At 39.4% G+C, this 14,248-nt stretch overlaps 2 protein-coding genes across 14 annotated transcripts in view; one reads left to right on the forward strand and one right to left on the reverse strand.

The window, feature by feature from the left end:
- Positions 1-8,854, reverse strand: part of HMBOX1 (homeobox containing 1) — a 287,753-nt gene extending 278,899 nt beyond the window's left edge. For 9 of the 13 annotated variants that reach the window (XM_058288066.2, XM_058288059.2, XM_058288069.2 and 6 more), the window contains exon 1: positions 8,237-8,854. The gene's annotated coding sequence lies outside the window, so the exon portion shown is untranslated. Of the gene's footprint in view, positions 1-7,457; positions 7,729-8,236 lie in introns of those variants that run through there. The other 4 variants (XM_058288065.2, XM_058288060.2, XM_058288062.2 and 1 more) reach the window with 3 other exon arrangements.
- Positions 8,855-8,945: 91 nt separating this feature from the next.
- Positions 8,946-14,248, forward strand: part of INTS9 (integrator complex subunit 9) — a 118,582-nt gene continuing 113,279 nt past the window's right edge. Inside the window, exon 1 of the mRNA XM_004476091.4 lies at positions 8,946-9,052. Coding sequence (XP_004476148.1) covers positions 9,044-9,052 — 9 coding nt within the window. The 5' untranslated portion in view covers positions 8,946-9,043. The remainder of the gene's footprint in view (positions 9,053-14,248) is intronic.

A 14,248-nucleotide genomic window follows, 5' to 3' on the forward strand; every position in this document is an offset into this window, starting at 1 on the left:
CAGATCCAGCATACTCTCACTAGAAATATATCACTTAACCCTTGAATTATTTTAAATCTTACACATTTCACAAAAATTATCAACACTATTAACTTTTACTAGAAGTTTAATGGGTATGCATATCATAATTCCCTACTTAAATAAAGCTTGCCAATCCTAAAATTGTTGTAAGAAACTTTAATTGGAATTTTCATGAAAACTTTCAAGATATGCCAAAAGAATTTCTGAATTACTCCACATGGCAAAAAAATAAAACTACTGATCCAATAATTGGTGTCTTTCTCCTTAGTCATTTGTACTGACAAAATAACAGAACTTATGAACAAGAGGGGAATTACTTGATCTTTGTGGTGATGGACTAGTTCTGTGTCCTCATCACAGTGGTCATCACACAATCTACCTGTGATAAAATAGCATAGAAATACATACAAGGTACCAATGTCAATTTACTGGTTTTAATATCGTACCATCGTAACATAAGATGTAACCACAGGGGAAACTGGGTGAAAGGTAAAGGGGCCCTCTCTTACATAAGCAAGTTCCTGTGAATCTATTATTATTTCAAAATAAAAGACTCAGGAGTTGATAAAAAATACTGTATATTTTTCAAAATTCATCTAAATTCCCCATTTTAAGCAGATTAGGAAATCAAGGCATAACCAGGTGATACACACAAACTTCAGAATGCTGTCAAAAAGACATTCTATTTCAGAAACTGGAACTTTAAATTGGAAGTAACCAATAATGTATGGTCATTGAATAACCCTTGCTTTCAGGAAGAACACCAAGAAGACGAAGTCAGTAAACGCCTTTGCAGAGTTTAAATGCAAGCTATAACTTTCTTTTAAATTATTCTACTTTATTTAAAGAAAGCCACTTTTAGGATGGGGGGGTGGAGGGAAAGAATCTCAAAGAAATTTAAATCTAATCCTAGACTTACCACCTTTGGAGGAAAATTGCATTTTACTGAAAAGCAGTGATATAGCACACTAAAAAAATATGATCCTGCTATCTTTTCAAAGAGGTCTTACTCAGACAATAGAACATGAAGCAACTATTCTTGTCCTGAATAGTTCTAAAGTGCCACTATGTAAAACTAAAGTTAGTTTTAGTTTTGGCTCCAGAAAATAGCTTCTCAACCAAATAAAGACAATACTCAGAATAACTACTTTCAAGTTCTCCACAATGAATAATTATGTTCCATCAACGCAAACCCTGGCAAAAGGAGTCATTGTAAAGATAGTCATAGCATGGCCTCCTATAAAAATTACATTCCAAAGGTCTGGACTAATTCCTGAGCTATCATCTTGTTACCTCCATCTAATAGTTCTGGATAACATTTATCCTTGTGAGGTTCAATTTGGTAAAGATAGGACACTCTGGGGAAGCAGACTAGGCCCAATGGATACGACATCCACCTACCACATGGGAGGTCCACAGTTCAAACCCCGGGCCTCCTTGACCCGTGTGGAGCTGGCCCATGCACAGCACTGATGCGTGCAAGGAGTGCCCTGTCATGCAGGGGTGTCCCCCGCGTAGGGGAGCCCCACGCACAAGGAGTGCGCCCCGTAGGGAGAGCCGCCCAATGCGAAGGAAAGTGCAGTCTGCCCAGGAATGGCACCACACACATGGAGAGCTGACACAACGAGATGACACAACAAAAAGAAACACAGATTCCCAGTGTCACTGATAAGGATAGAAGCAGTCACAGAAGAACACACAGCAAATGCACACAGAGAGCAGACAACTGGGGGGGGTAGGGGAGAGAAATAAATAAAATCTTTAAAGAAAAAAAAGATAGGACACTCTGCTCTCCTCCTTTCCTACATGAGAGGAATGAGAAATAGATTCTTTGCTTTTGATGACATTACTAACAAATGCAACCCTCACGTAAGTGTGTCTAAAAAGACCAATACTCGGGAAGCGGACTTGGCCCAGTGGTTAGGACATCCGCCTACCACATGGGAGGTCCAAGGTTCAAACCCTGGACCTCCTTGACCCATGTGGAGCTGGCCCAAGTGCAGTGCTGATGCGCGCAAGGAGTGCCATGCCATGCAGGGGTGTCCCCTGCGTAGGGGAGCCCCACGTGCAAGGAGTGTGCCCCCTAAGGAGAGCCGCACAGCATGAAAGAAAGTGCAGCCTGCCCAGGAATGGCGCCGCACACATGGAGAGCTGACACAGCAAGATGACACAACAAAAAGAAACACATATTCCTGTGCTGTTGACAAAAACAGACGAGGACAAAGAAGAATACCCAGTGAATAGACACAGAGAACAGACAACTGGGGCGGGGGGAGATAAATAAATAAATAAATCTTTAAAAAAAAAAAAAAAAAGACCAATACTTAACTCTTCTATCCATGCTAAAGAGAGCTTGTTTGGCCTACCAGCAGTTTGGCTAAAGGACACAGTATAGGACAGATAATGGTAAAATATGAGCCAGTATCCAGAACACAAAATACATGTATGACATAATTATAACAGTAAACACTTATGATATGCCAAAAGCAAGACTAAACAACATTCTAAGGGCTCACAAAAATCCTATTTATGGAATAGTATTTTTATCCCCATTCTGCAGATAAGGAAACTGAGACACAAACATATTAAATGACTTACCCAAGATCACAAAACTAGTAAGCAACAGAGCCAGGACCTGGGAATAGGTGATCCAACTCTAAAGTTTGCGTTTCTGAAGTTATGCAAAAACAGTGGCTGACAATCAAATTTGTATTTTATTTTTTAAAAATCCCTCAGGTAGGAGTGATTTTGCTAATTAACAAATAATTATGATTACTGAATCAATATACAGTGCTTTTTTCTTACTTTTCCAGTATATTATAAAATAGCCAAAAAGTTAATAACTGAAATTACTGAAACTCATTATACTTGTTTATACTTAATATTGTGATAGTTATTCTAGAGTAGCCTCACCCTTGTTCATACTTGCAATTGTAGTGGTAGCCACGCCATCCTCCTCTTTTTGATACATTAACAACCCTCAACTCATCAGACAGATTTTAGGCCTTTAGGTCATCTGATCTTCTTGCTTTGCCACTTAGCAATAAACTCTTTTCTTTGAAACCCCAGTGTTTCAGGAATTGGACATCAGAGTGCATTGGGCAAAAAACCCACATTTACTCAGTAACAGAATGACTAGGAAAAAAAAAGTGAAAGCAAGAAGAGACTAATATAGTAGGCCAAAAATGATGAGGCCTGACTTAAGGGAATAGCAACAGAATGAAAAGAAGGGAATAGATACAAAGGGTGTACTATCAACCAGACTTAATGATTGGATGGGAGAGTGAGAATGATTCCAAGGTTTGACTGACAAGGCTCAACCCAGTATCTTCATATTTTAACAATTCTACTAATTTATCTAAATCTGACTTTTCCTCTAGAAAAATGTGACTATCTATAAATAATCTTATCAAAATCAGCACTCTCAGTTTAAGAAAAACCTAAATGCACTTTTTTTTGTTTTTTTTAAAGATTTATTTTATTTATTTCTCTTCCCTTCCCCACCCCCCCGCCCCAGTTGTCTGTTCTCTGTGTCCATTTGCTGCATGTTCTTCTTTTTGTCCGCTTCTGTTGTTGTCAGCAGCACAGGAATCTGTGTTTCTTTTTGTTGCGTCATCTTGCTGCATCAACTCTCCGTGTGTGTGGCGCCATTCCTGGGCAGGCTGCACTTTCTTTCACGCTGGGCGGCTCTCCTTATGGGGCGCACTCCTTGTGCTTGGGGCTCCCCTACGTGGGGGACACCCCTTCGTGACTCGGCACTCCTTGTGCGCATCAGCACTGTAAATGGGGGAGCTCCACAAGAGTCAAGGAGGACCCAGGTTTGAACCGTGGACCTCCCATGTGTTAGACGGACGCCCTATCCACTGGGCCAAGTCCGCTTCCCCTAAATGCGCTTTGAATGGATTAGAAGTATTTTACCATTTATTGGTGGAGGTCTCAGGAAATCTGTTTTAAGAGTCAGAAAAACTAAAATGACTGATCACTTCAAAGCTAAAACCAGACCACTGTTCTTTTTTCTCTCTTTTTATTTGCAAATATTAAAATAAAAAAAAATTTTTAAGTCTATACTTATAGCCCAAGTCAAGAATCTGTAAACCTCTGCATTAAGATTATAACCATTGAATGAATTTACTGTAATTTCCACCTTAGTACCACTGTGAGGGTGAAACTATGTTAAAGCCAGGGCCTTACAGTAATTTAATGCTCTTAGAAAGTGTCCAAGACAATGTAATAGTAAATTTCCAATTGTTTCATCTAAAACCAAGGAAAACAACTTATCTGAAGCGCCGAATTATGTTTACATAGACTAATTATAGTTTTACATCAAATAATTTTTCAGAAAAATTTTTATACCTATGATACACTCTAAATTCGATAAGGGATATCTGGGAAATAGCTGTGCCCAGGAATCTAAGTCATATATTACACAGGATACTATTTTGAGAAAATTTTCAGTATCCATAGCGTCCACTTGAGAAAACTACATTTTGGAAGGATTTGTTAAAACAAGTTTAGAAACAACACTGAAAATCTCCAGTTTCTAGAATGGGGAAACATACGAGAGTGGTTATCTTCTAGTTTCTAGACTGAGCCACGGTTCAGTCTTCTGCTATTTGTATTACAGATTGTTTCTTATGGGCTGCACATCTGATATATATACATCAATTTCATATATAAACAAACATCAAGGTGTTTTACATACTGTGAGTGATGTGTGGATGTATGTAAATGACAAGCTAGCTTTCACTCATAACAGTATTTTTATAAATCAGTTCTTACTACTTGAGAAGTAAAAGCCAACAGTTAATAGAAAAAGCTAGTCAATGGGTACAATTGCAAAACGAGCTCTAAAATTAATTTTGGAAGCCAAAACAACTAAGTAAAACAGGTTCACAAAACAAAACCATGCATTTCCAACCAGCACTTCTAAGTCTATCTATAAATTTTCACATTTTGAGAAGTTGAATGGAACACCAACAAATGAATTTATGAAAAAATGACATTAAAAGAAAAATTTCTAATTCCCAAGAAATATAATTCAAATTTAAATAGCTGCACACAAAAATAACGGAACAAGAGCCTCAACGAAACAGCAAAAGCAAAGATCATTTTACAGAAAACATGGTAGCTCTCTGAAACATTAAAAGGAGAATGGACTGAATAGAACATACAGGATGAATATCCCCAATGTATTCAAAAACTAATGAAACAAGCAATGCCATGTTTGCCACAAAAATTGCCATATACTGGTTACTTCATTTTTTATAATGAGACCATGAGAGATTTATTGCAATGTATTTTATAACCTAACAATACGGAGACATTAAGTTTCTATTACTGATCCTTTAACTAAGGATTACTGAAATTTGCTCATGCAGCAATGAAAATGGAGCCTCAGTGAAGATACTAGACATAAAGTTGACTCCCAAAGGTTGCTTGATGTACATCTGCAACCACAAGTCTTGTTCACTATATGCAGTACATGAACTAGCAACAGATTGGGTTAAAAACTACTTGGATTTTCAACTTGCCATAATACAGGCAACATTTTTAGAAATGATAGCATGAAAATAAATGTGTCTTTCACAGTTACAGGATGAAATTTTAAGCTGGCCAGGCACCAATGCCCTGATTTTCCACCTTTTTCGTAAACCATATGACTTCCACATGCTGAGAATGTTTTATGTTTTAACCTGCAGTAAAGGCTTTACATCATTTTAATGCCCAGTGCTTAAAATGCAACAGAAAACCAACAACGAATGCAAAAATATATGTGGTTTACGTGCAATGATTTCAACCAGACTATTGGTCAGAAAGTTTAATGAAAGCTTTTCCTGACAAGTAACTTTGCATTTACACAGAAAAAAAACAAAAGCACAAAAAAACTAATTTTTGAAGGACAGGTAGAAGACAGCACATTCTTATATCTTTCCAAATGCCCTAATAAACATTTTAGGTTTTTTTCTTCCCTAAAACAACTGTTAAACATTTGAAAATTCTATGACTATCATAATATCTTTCAGCAAAAAACCCTCTATTATGCAGTTATATAGGAATTTTTTCTCCACTTTTTTGCAAAGTAATGTTTAAAATTAAGATACAAGGTTAATATACATAATTCTCGAAATCCTAGTCTATAACAGACTAATGACTCAGCTTTGTATCAACATAGTCTATATTCTAAATTTGAGATTCAGAAAACAAATCAATTTTCCTTCTATTCAGGCCAATCTAAATATATATGCCACTTTGCGCTTTATCTATCTGTGTGAATGAACAACTACTGAAATTTCAGAGCAAAGTTTATAGAACATATCATAAAACCATATACTGTATCTCTGTGACTTTCAGTTTTTGTAGAATCAAAGATCCCTTACTGATAGGTGGTAGTTTCAAGAATTGCTAAGTTTGGTGCCAAACAGGTAAAAACATTAAATTCTCAACAGTCTAAATAGAAATTATGCCAATTCTTTGTTACTTTAAAGTCCTTCACACTAAAAAACTATCACAAAGAAGGGTTATTAAAGAAATTATATTTCAGATTGAAGGGTGTACAAAATATATTACCTTAAATTCTCCTGGCATAATGTTATTAAATATTAAAAACTGTGAGAAACAAGTGGATGTTGCAATCCTCTTTCCTTTGTATCTCGGACCGAAACTACAAAAAAATCGAAATTTTCATAAATTAACTAGATCTAGCAATTTACTTGTGTGATTTAAAACTAAGTTCAATGCAAAGTGCTGCAATCCTGATGTGATAATTACCTGTGGCATAAATGCAAAATATAAACAAATGCAGATCCTTTTCATCTAATGATGAATATTATAATAAAACCACAAAAAGCACAGCCATATTAGCATAAACTAAATAAAAAAGGCACAGAAGGCATTAGGTCCATCCAGTAAGAGAAATGTACCAGGCCAAGAAAAAAAGGAATGAAAGATGGAAGGATGGAAAGAGGGAGGGAGGAAGGAAGGAATCTATACCTACAAGATTCCAGAGAAATGAACTAGTCACATCACTCTGGTTATACAGGAAGGTTTTTAAAGCTTCTGAGCAAATAAAAACAGCAATCACTTTACTTACTATCCAACTTTACATAGTATGGTATCTTTAATAACAATTGCCTTCTCTTCACTCACCCAATGCTTCCTCACTCCTCCATACCAGCTTTCTGGCAAATGCCAGACAGAACAGGGTGGAGTAAAAGAAAAATACAAGCAGAGCCTTTCGGCTGTCCCCCAAATAATTTCCGACAGTTTTTCCTACCACGAAAATAAGTCGTCTTATCTCAAGATGCGCAAGAGTCATTCTGTGTCTTTAGTAGACACTGAGACACAATTCAACACTCCCGACTCCCACCTCATGCCCCCAAAGCCTAAGAAAGTGCTAAATCTATCTGACACGAAGTCGACGAGATACCGCTACTTACTGTTTCGGGGCGAGGGTGGGTGGAGGACTCCTTTCAAAGTAGCCCCAATAGTGCAACCAGAACACGGTTCCGGAATAAAATAGTAAAAACACTTTTGCTTTCCCACCTATCTACCAACTTAGGGATGCAAAAATCCATGTCCAAACTACATCCCCTGCGTAGTTCTGCAGCCCCGAGTTTGGGGCGGAGATCGGTCCAGGGGAGGGAGTGAGCAACGGGACGCGAACGAGTTGCCTCCCGCACCACGTCGCCGGTGCGAACGTCCAGGACCAGACCCACGCACGCTCCCCACCCAGGCCCGCCTCTCCAACTTACCTACAGACATTTACTAATACGTCCACAGACGGACGGTTACTAGAACACAAACATATTACACAAGTACACGTCACACAGTTGCAACAGTTACACGCACACCAGACGAACCAAAACACCTCAGAATCACCTCAGCTTCCCAAACTCCAAACGGCGGACCCCATCCAGGATTCAAACCTTCCGCCCACAGCGCAGGCAGCCGGGAGAAGAGTTGAGGAGCAGCCGACGCCTTTCAACTACTGCCCCCATCAAGTGCCCCACCCCATACCCTGCGTCCGGGTCACCACTCGGAAGCCCCCCGCTTCCTCCCTCCTCCCGATCGGGCCGCTTAAGAGACCCTTCCCAGCCCATTCACTTTCTCCCCAAAACCCCTCCAAAAAAAACGACCAAAAAAAAAAAAAAAAGTGAAGAGAAAGAAGTTAGGGAAAAGACTTGAGGTAGTCCGGCTTCAAAACCACTCGACTCACCTCAGAATCCTTGCTGAGTTCTCTTCGCCCGGCACAGCCCCCTCCCCAACGTCCCAGGGCGAAGGGCTGAGGAAGGGAGGAGGGGAAGGCGGGAGGGGGAGGGGTGTCTTCCGCGTGGGGCGCCCGTCGGGAGGGGTCTGGGGAGGGGTGGAGGCCGGCGCAGGAAGAAGAGAAGGGGGAGGGGAGGCCCCTATCTCCCAGTCCACCCCTGAAAACCTCCCTTGTCTCAATCACATCAGACTGACTGTCTTTGTCTGGCTGACAACCGCCATATTGATATCAACAGCCCCGCTCCCACCTGCTGCAGCCGGGCGGTCCTGGGAGTTGTAGTTTCTGCCTCCCTGGAGTAGAAGCGCGGGATTGGCACTATGGACCCCAGAGAACTACAACTCCCGGCAAGGCCCGCGGTCATGCGCCTTCCCACAGGGCGGAGGGAACAGGGGCCCAGAGCCGTAGAGACTACACATCCCACAATACCATGGGCCCCAAGCCCATGCCGGGGACGTGATATCATGCTGGGGTGGAAAGAGAGAAGGAGAGCGAGAGGATGAAGAGGCAGCGGGGATGAACTGAGCTCACGGAAGGAGGAGTTTAGAAAGGGAAGGGAGGAAAAGGAAAGGGGACCACAGTTCCCATGATGCACTTAGAGAGGACTACATTTCCCATGACTCCCTGGGAGAGGGCGTGGGGAAGAAAGACTGCATGTCCCGAGATGCTCTTCGCAGGTCTGTGTCGGTGATTGACCCGGAAGATGCTTGCTGGGTTTGAGGAGTCGAGTGGCTGGTATTGAACAACCCGAAGTCCGATATGAAACTGGTGAGTCTCCGCTCCTAGGTCAGGTGGCAAAGCTGATACCAGGTTCTCTTGGACTTCGTCGTTTCCACCTTGGGAAGAAGTGGCCGATAGAAAACTAGAAAGTGGGATGGATTAAGGAAAGCTGCTTATTATTGTTGAGGAGGATTGAATTCCTCTTCCCCCTACTCCCGTTACCCCTCTTTCCCGTTACACCCCTCAAGAACTGCCTGGAGGGCTTATTCACGCTGGCGGGGCTCTTTGGTCAGATAAGAGGGTGGCTCTGTCACGCATTTATTCACCTGTGAACTAGGATTGGGCTTGACTTCTCAGCTTCCACTTGAGTGTTAATTAAGCACGCTGTTGTTACTCATCTCTCACCACTCGGCGTGGTACTTGTTCAGCTCTTCTGCCTGCCCTCGTTAAGAAAATATTAGGCAGAACGTGATCACTTACCAAATTTCCTGTTAGAGACGTTCCACCTGCCCTTGGACTTCACAGAAGGACGAGATCAGCATGTACTTGGAGGATTTGAGTCTTAAACCTTGCATAAGATTTAGATGGGCAAAGAGGAGTGGTAAGGTGTTCCAGTTTAGGACTGTAGGGACTGCTTTGAGCAAAAGTCAAATGAAGCACTCCAGTATACCAAAAGAAGTCCTGGCATCAGAAAACTCCAACAACTGACTTACAGAAATGCTGCTCAGACCTTTATTTTGAGCCATTTTACTCTTATGTACATACAGGTCTAACTGGTTTGTTTATTCCAGTCCTACTGAATTAGTGTATTTAGAAGAAGAGTAGGAAAACAGCTATGAAATGCTGTTTCTTAGCCATTTAAAATCCCTGTTAAAGCAGCCAAGTTAATGCCAAGGTTTACTTTCTGTAATTTTTATACAAAATGATTGTTTTATTTTTCCATTTATGTAATTACTTGAATATGCTTTTCCAGAGTACCTGTGTCCCCCTCCCACCCATTTGCTAATCACCATGCTACAGGGAGACACTCTGTAAAGTATCAGTTCTTTGCAGAATAGAGGTTAGAAAGTATTAAAGGATTTAATTCCAAACCCTCTCCCCTTAAAGCTGTTCATGTGAGGGGGAAGGAGGCAGGTCGGTAAACCTTGAGAATATCATTCTGCTTTGAGTGTGCTAAATGTTTAGAATGCAGAATTAAAAGACATAGCCCTTGCCCTAAAAAAGCATGCAATCTAAAAAAGAAGATAGAAAATAAGCCAAAATATAAATCAGTGCGTTAATGGTAAAAATAGAGGCATACTCAAGGTTTTGGGAATCAAGAGGACAAGGATGGTTAACTAGAGAGGCCAGGAACAACTTCCTGGAAAGATTGTTTCTACTTCCTAAATGAATGTTTCTTGAACAGTTCTGTTTCTCTTCAGTCCCACTATTACTGCGTTTGTACAGGTTCTTCTCACTAGACACCTGGATTTCAGCAAGACACTCTTAAAACTGATCTCTCTGCATTCAGTTTTAACCCTTTCAAATCCATTATCTACTCTGCAACCCAGAAGTTGTTTTAAAATGCAGAGTTCCATAAAACTTCTCAGTAGCTTCTTTTGCCTTTAGGATAATTTTTAACTCAATTTAGTTGACTGCAGTGTATGGCCTAGCCTAACTCTCCAGGCTCCTGCTTGGCCCTCTTCTGTCTTGCTCTCTCTCTGTTGCAATTATATTGCACAACTTTGAGTTCCTTGAACTAACCCTGCTTGCTGTCTTTTGCTTCTGGGACCTTAAAGTTGTTCCATTGCCTGCAACATTTTTTTTCACCTGGCTAATTTCTTCATATATTTCAGGTCTCTGTTTAACTAGCACTTCTTCAAGGTTTTCTTTACCCCTGTTATGTGCTTCCATGGCACACTTCCTGTTTGTAGCACTTGTAATTATTGGTTTTATGTCTGTCCTCCCTCATGTAGATTTTTTGTACTCCCAGAATACAAATATCATACTGATAAATAGTATGAACCCACTGAATAGTAGTTGAGTTATAAATAATTTCTGAAGGATTATTGAGGTCTGTGGATTCTGCTGAGAAAAGATTAAGGGTGACGGTAAAAGATTACAGTATACAATAAGCATTGGAGTAAAAATAATTGCTGCTGTTTTAAAGCAATTACTGTTTGCCAGGTACTATGCTAGGAACTTGCTATATAGCATTCCATTTAATCCTTTGATCTAGGTAATAGTATTGCCATTTTATAGATTAAAAATATAAGCCTCAGGGAAGTGAAATAAATGGCTCAAAATTATACAGATATAAGTGATAGAACCAAGATCTGCACCCATGTCTCCCTGACTCCAAAGTCTATTGCTCTAGGAAGATGAGGACTCTAGCATCATTCACAGTGCCTGGCACAGTGCTAGTTGTTTCTTAAAGAAATTTTATTCAAGACTATTTTTTTTAATTCTAATTTTTCATATCACTGTACTGGGTGGCTTTTCACACACTCATACAAAGCCAATGGATGTCCTAATGTAATCCTTGGCTATCTCCTTTTTAGAGAGATTCCAACTCAAAGAATTTTAATTACTGCCTGTGTTTGTAATACGCAGTATTCAAGTAGCTTTATTTAACTGTAGAGAATTCATTGGCACTTTCAATTAATCAGAATCATTTTAGAAAGAAAAAAATTATAACTATATCCTCTAAATTAGCCTATTTTAGAGATGTTCTACTATTAATATGGATTGAGCCTAATTTGGAACACTTTTATAGCCAATTCAGCTAATGATAAAATCTGTAATTCACCAGAGTCCTTAACAAAAGGTCAGTATTTATTTGTTTCATATTTGAGTAATGATTAAATTAGCATGTATAATGAGCTTATGTTTACACTGTATAATGTAATCAATGTAAAGAGTCCATTTTAGTGAATATCAAAATGATTTTGTTTTAACTATAAAATAATTCAGATGGAATTATAGACCTCTTTACTTCAAACTCATATGAAACTTTGGTAATTTGGGGGAATTAGGCATTGAAGTTTAGTATTAACAGGTTTTAGCATGACTAGAATAGAAAAGTTGGCCATAATTTAAAGTTGAACAACTAGAGCGATTATCCTTTATTGATAGTAAGTCAGCACTAACAGAAATTGAGTCTGAAAAATCATAGCCAAGAATCTAGTCATTCAAGTAGATGAACATTAAAGTGAATAAAATAATAAGAAGCAGTTCAAGAACACAGCATGTGTACCTACTTCCTATAGATAGCTTCACCAATGGAGAGAATCCTCTAATTTATTCAGTCATGATTTGTTATGCAACCACAGTGGACCCTTGGCATCCAAATTTTTAAACACTTTCCATTTTAACTATTACAGCTGACCCCAAAGATCTGAGACATGTAATTATTTGTAATTTTGCTGAGGCACACATTTGAATGTGACTTTGAGTCTAATGGTAATCCTTAGTGAATGAGTCAAACTCATTGCCTCAGAATCCATGGCTCTCTGCAGTTATTGTTTCTCTCTTCTTAAACATCTGAAAGAAAGTTCCTTAAATGTTTGTTACTGAATGTCATGGACTTATATGTTGTAGTTTTATTTACAAATTTGAAAATTTAAAAAGGCCATGAGATGCAATCTTCAGTGTTTTATGCTACTTTGTGTAAAATGCCGTCGTTCCTACTGGCTGATGGAAAAGGCTTAGACTTTTAACTCACCATTTCTCTTGGGAAAACAGATGGAGCAAAGAAATGAATTCATGAACTACTCTCAGTGGAGGACAAATAAAACACCAAGTGAAATTGTAGCTTATGTAGAAACCTTTGCCTGAAAGGGGCAAATCCTGACTCAAGGTCAGTTTAACAAATTTTAGAAAGGGGTGTGACTAGAGTGGTGGATTCTTTTCTCTCCAGTTTATATGATTACAGAATCCTTTTGGCTTCCTAGAATTTGGATTATAAATAGAAAATCTCTTGGCTATAAATTGAAAACATTCACAATTTTACCAGTACTTAATTTACCTATTGCAGTGCCATTGTTAATATGTCAAACTGATTTCACCATCTTTTCTCTATTTCTCTTTGCTGGTTGATTAGAGTGCCCTCATGTGTCTTTATGATGTAATATCATTTCAGGATTTTGAAAGGTCATGTCATTATCACAGCCTCAACATGATAGGTTTATTTTTAAATTAATTAATTTATTTATTTCTCTCCCCTTCCCCCCCACCCCAGTTGTCTGTTCTCTGTGTCTATTCGCTGCGTGTTCTTCTTTGTCCACTTCTATTGTTGTCAGCAGCACGAGAATCTGTGTTTCTTTTTGTTGCATCATCTTGTTGTGTCAGCTCTCCATGTGTGTGGCGCCATTCCTGGGCAGGCTGCACTTTCTTTCGTGCTGGGTGGCTCTCCTTACAGGGCGCACTCCTTGCGCATGGGGCTCCCCTACGTGGGGACACCCCTGCGTGGCAAGGCACTCCTTGCGCATTAGCACTGCACATGGGCCAGCTCCACACAGGTCAAGGAGGCCCGGGGTTTGAACTACGGGCCTCCCATGTGGTAGATGGACACCCTAACCACTGGGCCAAGTCCGCTTCCCATGATAGGTTTTTTACTTTGATGGTTTCCTTGAACTCTGAAAAGCTATGTGTGACATGATACCAGTTTATGTACCCTTTCAGTAGTGCTCTGCAATTTAAAAAAATCATTGTTTTACTCTTGGGCATTCCTGAGTCCTAAATTGTTACTCTGAAAATTAAGTCTTTTACATATACCAAAACAGAAAAGCGTAACAGTCATCATTCTAACAAATGTTTCACAACAGTGCAAGATGGTGGTGGTGGGGTAATGTATGGGATCCCTGTATGATGTTATTCATGTTTGTTTTGTAAGTTAGGGCATGGTTTTTGTTACTATTGTGAGATTAGTATCAAGATATCTCAATAAATATCCTCATAATATTACTAGAAGAAAAAACCAGCTGTGCCTAGTATTGTGTTGTTTGGATATACCATAATTTATCTAATCAAGCCTATTTAATGAACATTTAATTGTTTCCAGTCTTTTTACAATTAGAAATCATATTGCACAGATATTCTCCTTTGTGAGCATATCTGTAGGATAAATTTCTAGTGGTAAAATTGATGGTTCAAAGGATATGTGCATTTTAAATTTGCTTTTATTGCCAAAAATGCTCCACATAGAGATTTATTGGCTTACGCTATTGGCAGTAGAATATTCCAGTACTTACCATTGCAGTGTTA

The sequence above is a fragment of the Dasypus novemcinctus genome, chromosome 25, assembly GCF_030445035.2.
Source record: "Dasypus novemcinctus isolate mDasNov1 chromosome 25, mDasNov1.1.hap2, whole genome shotgun sequence".
Taxonomy (NCBI): Eukaryota; Metazoa; Chordata; class Mammalia; order Cingulata; family Dasypodidae; genus Dasypus; species Dasypus novemcinctus.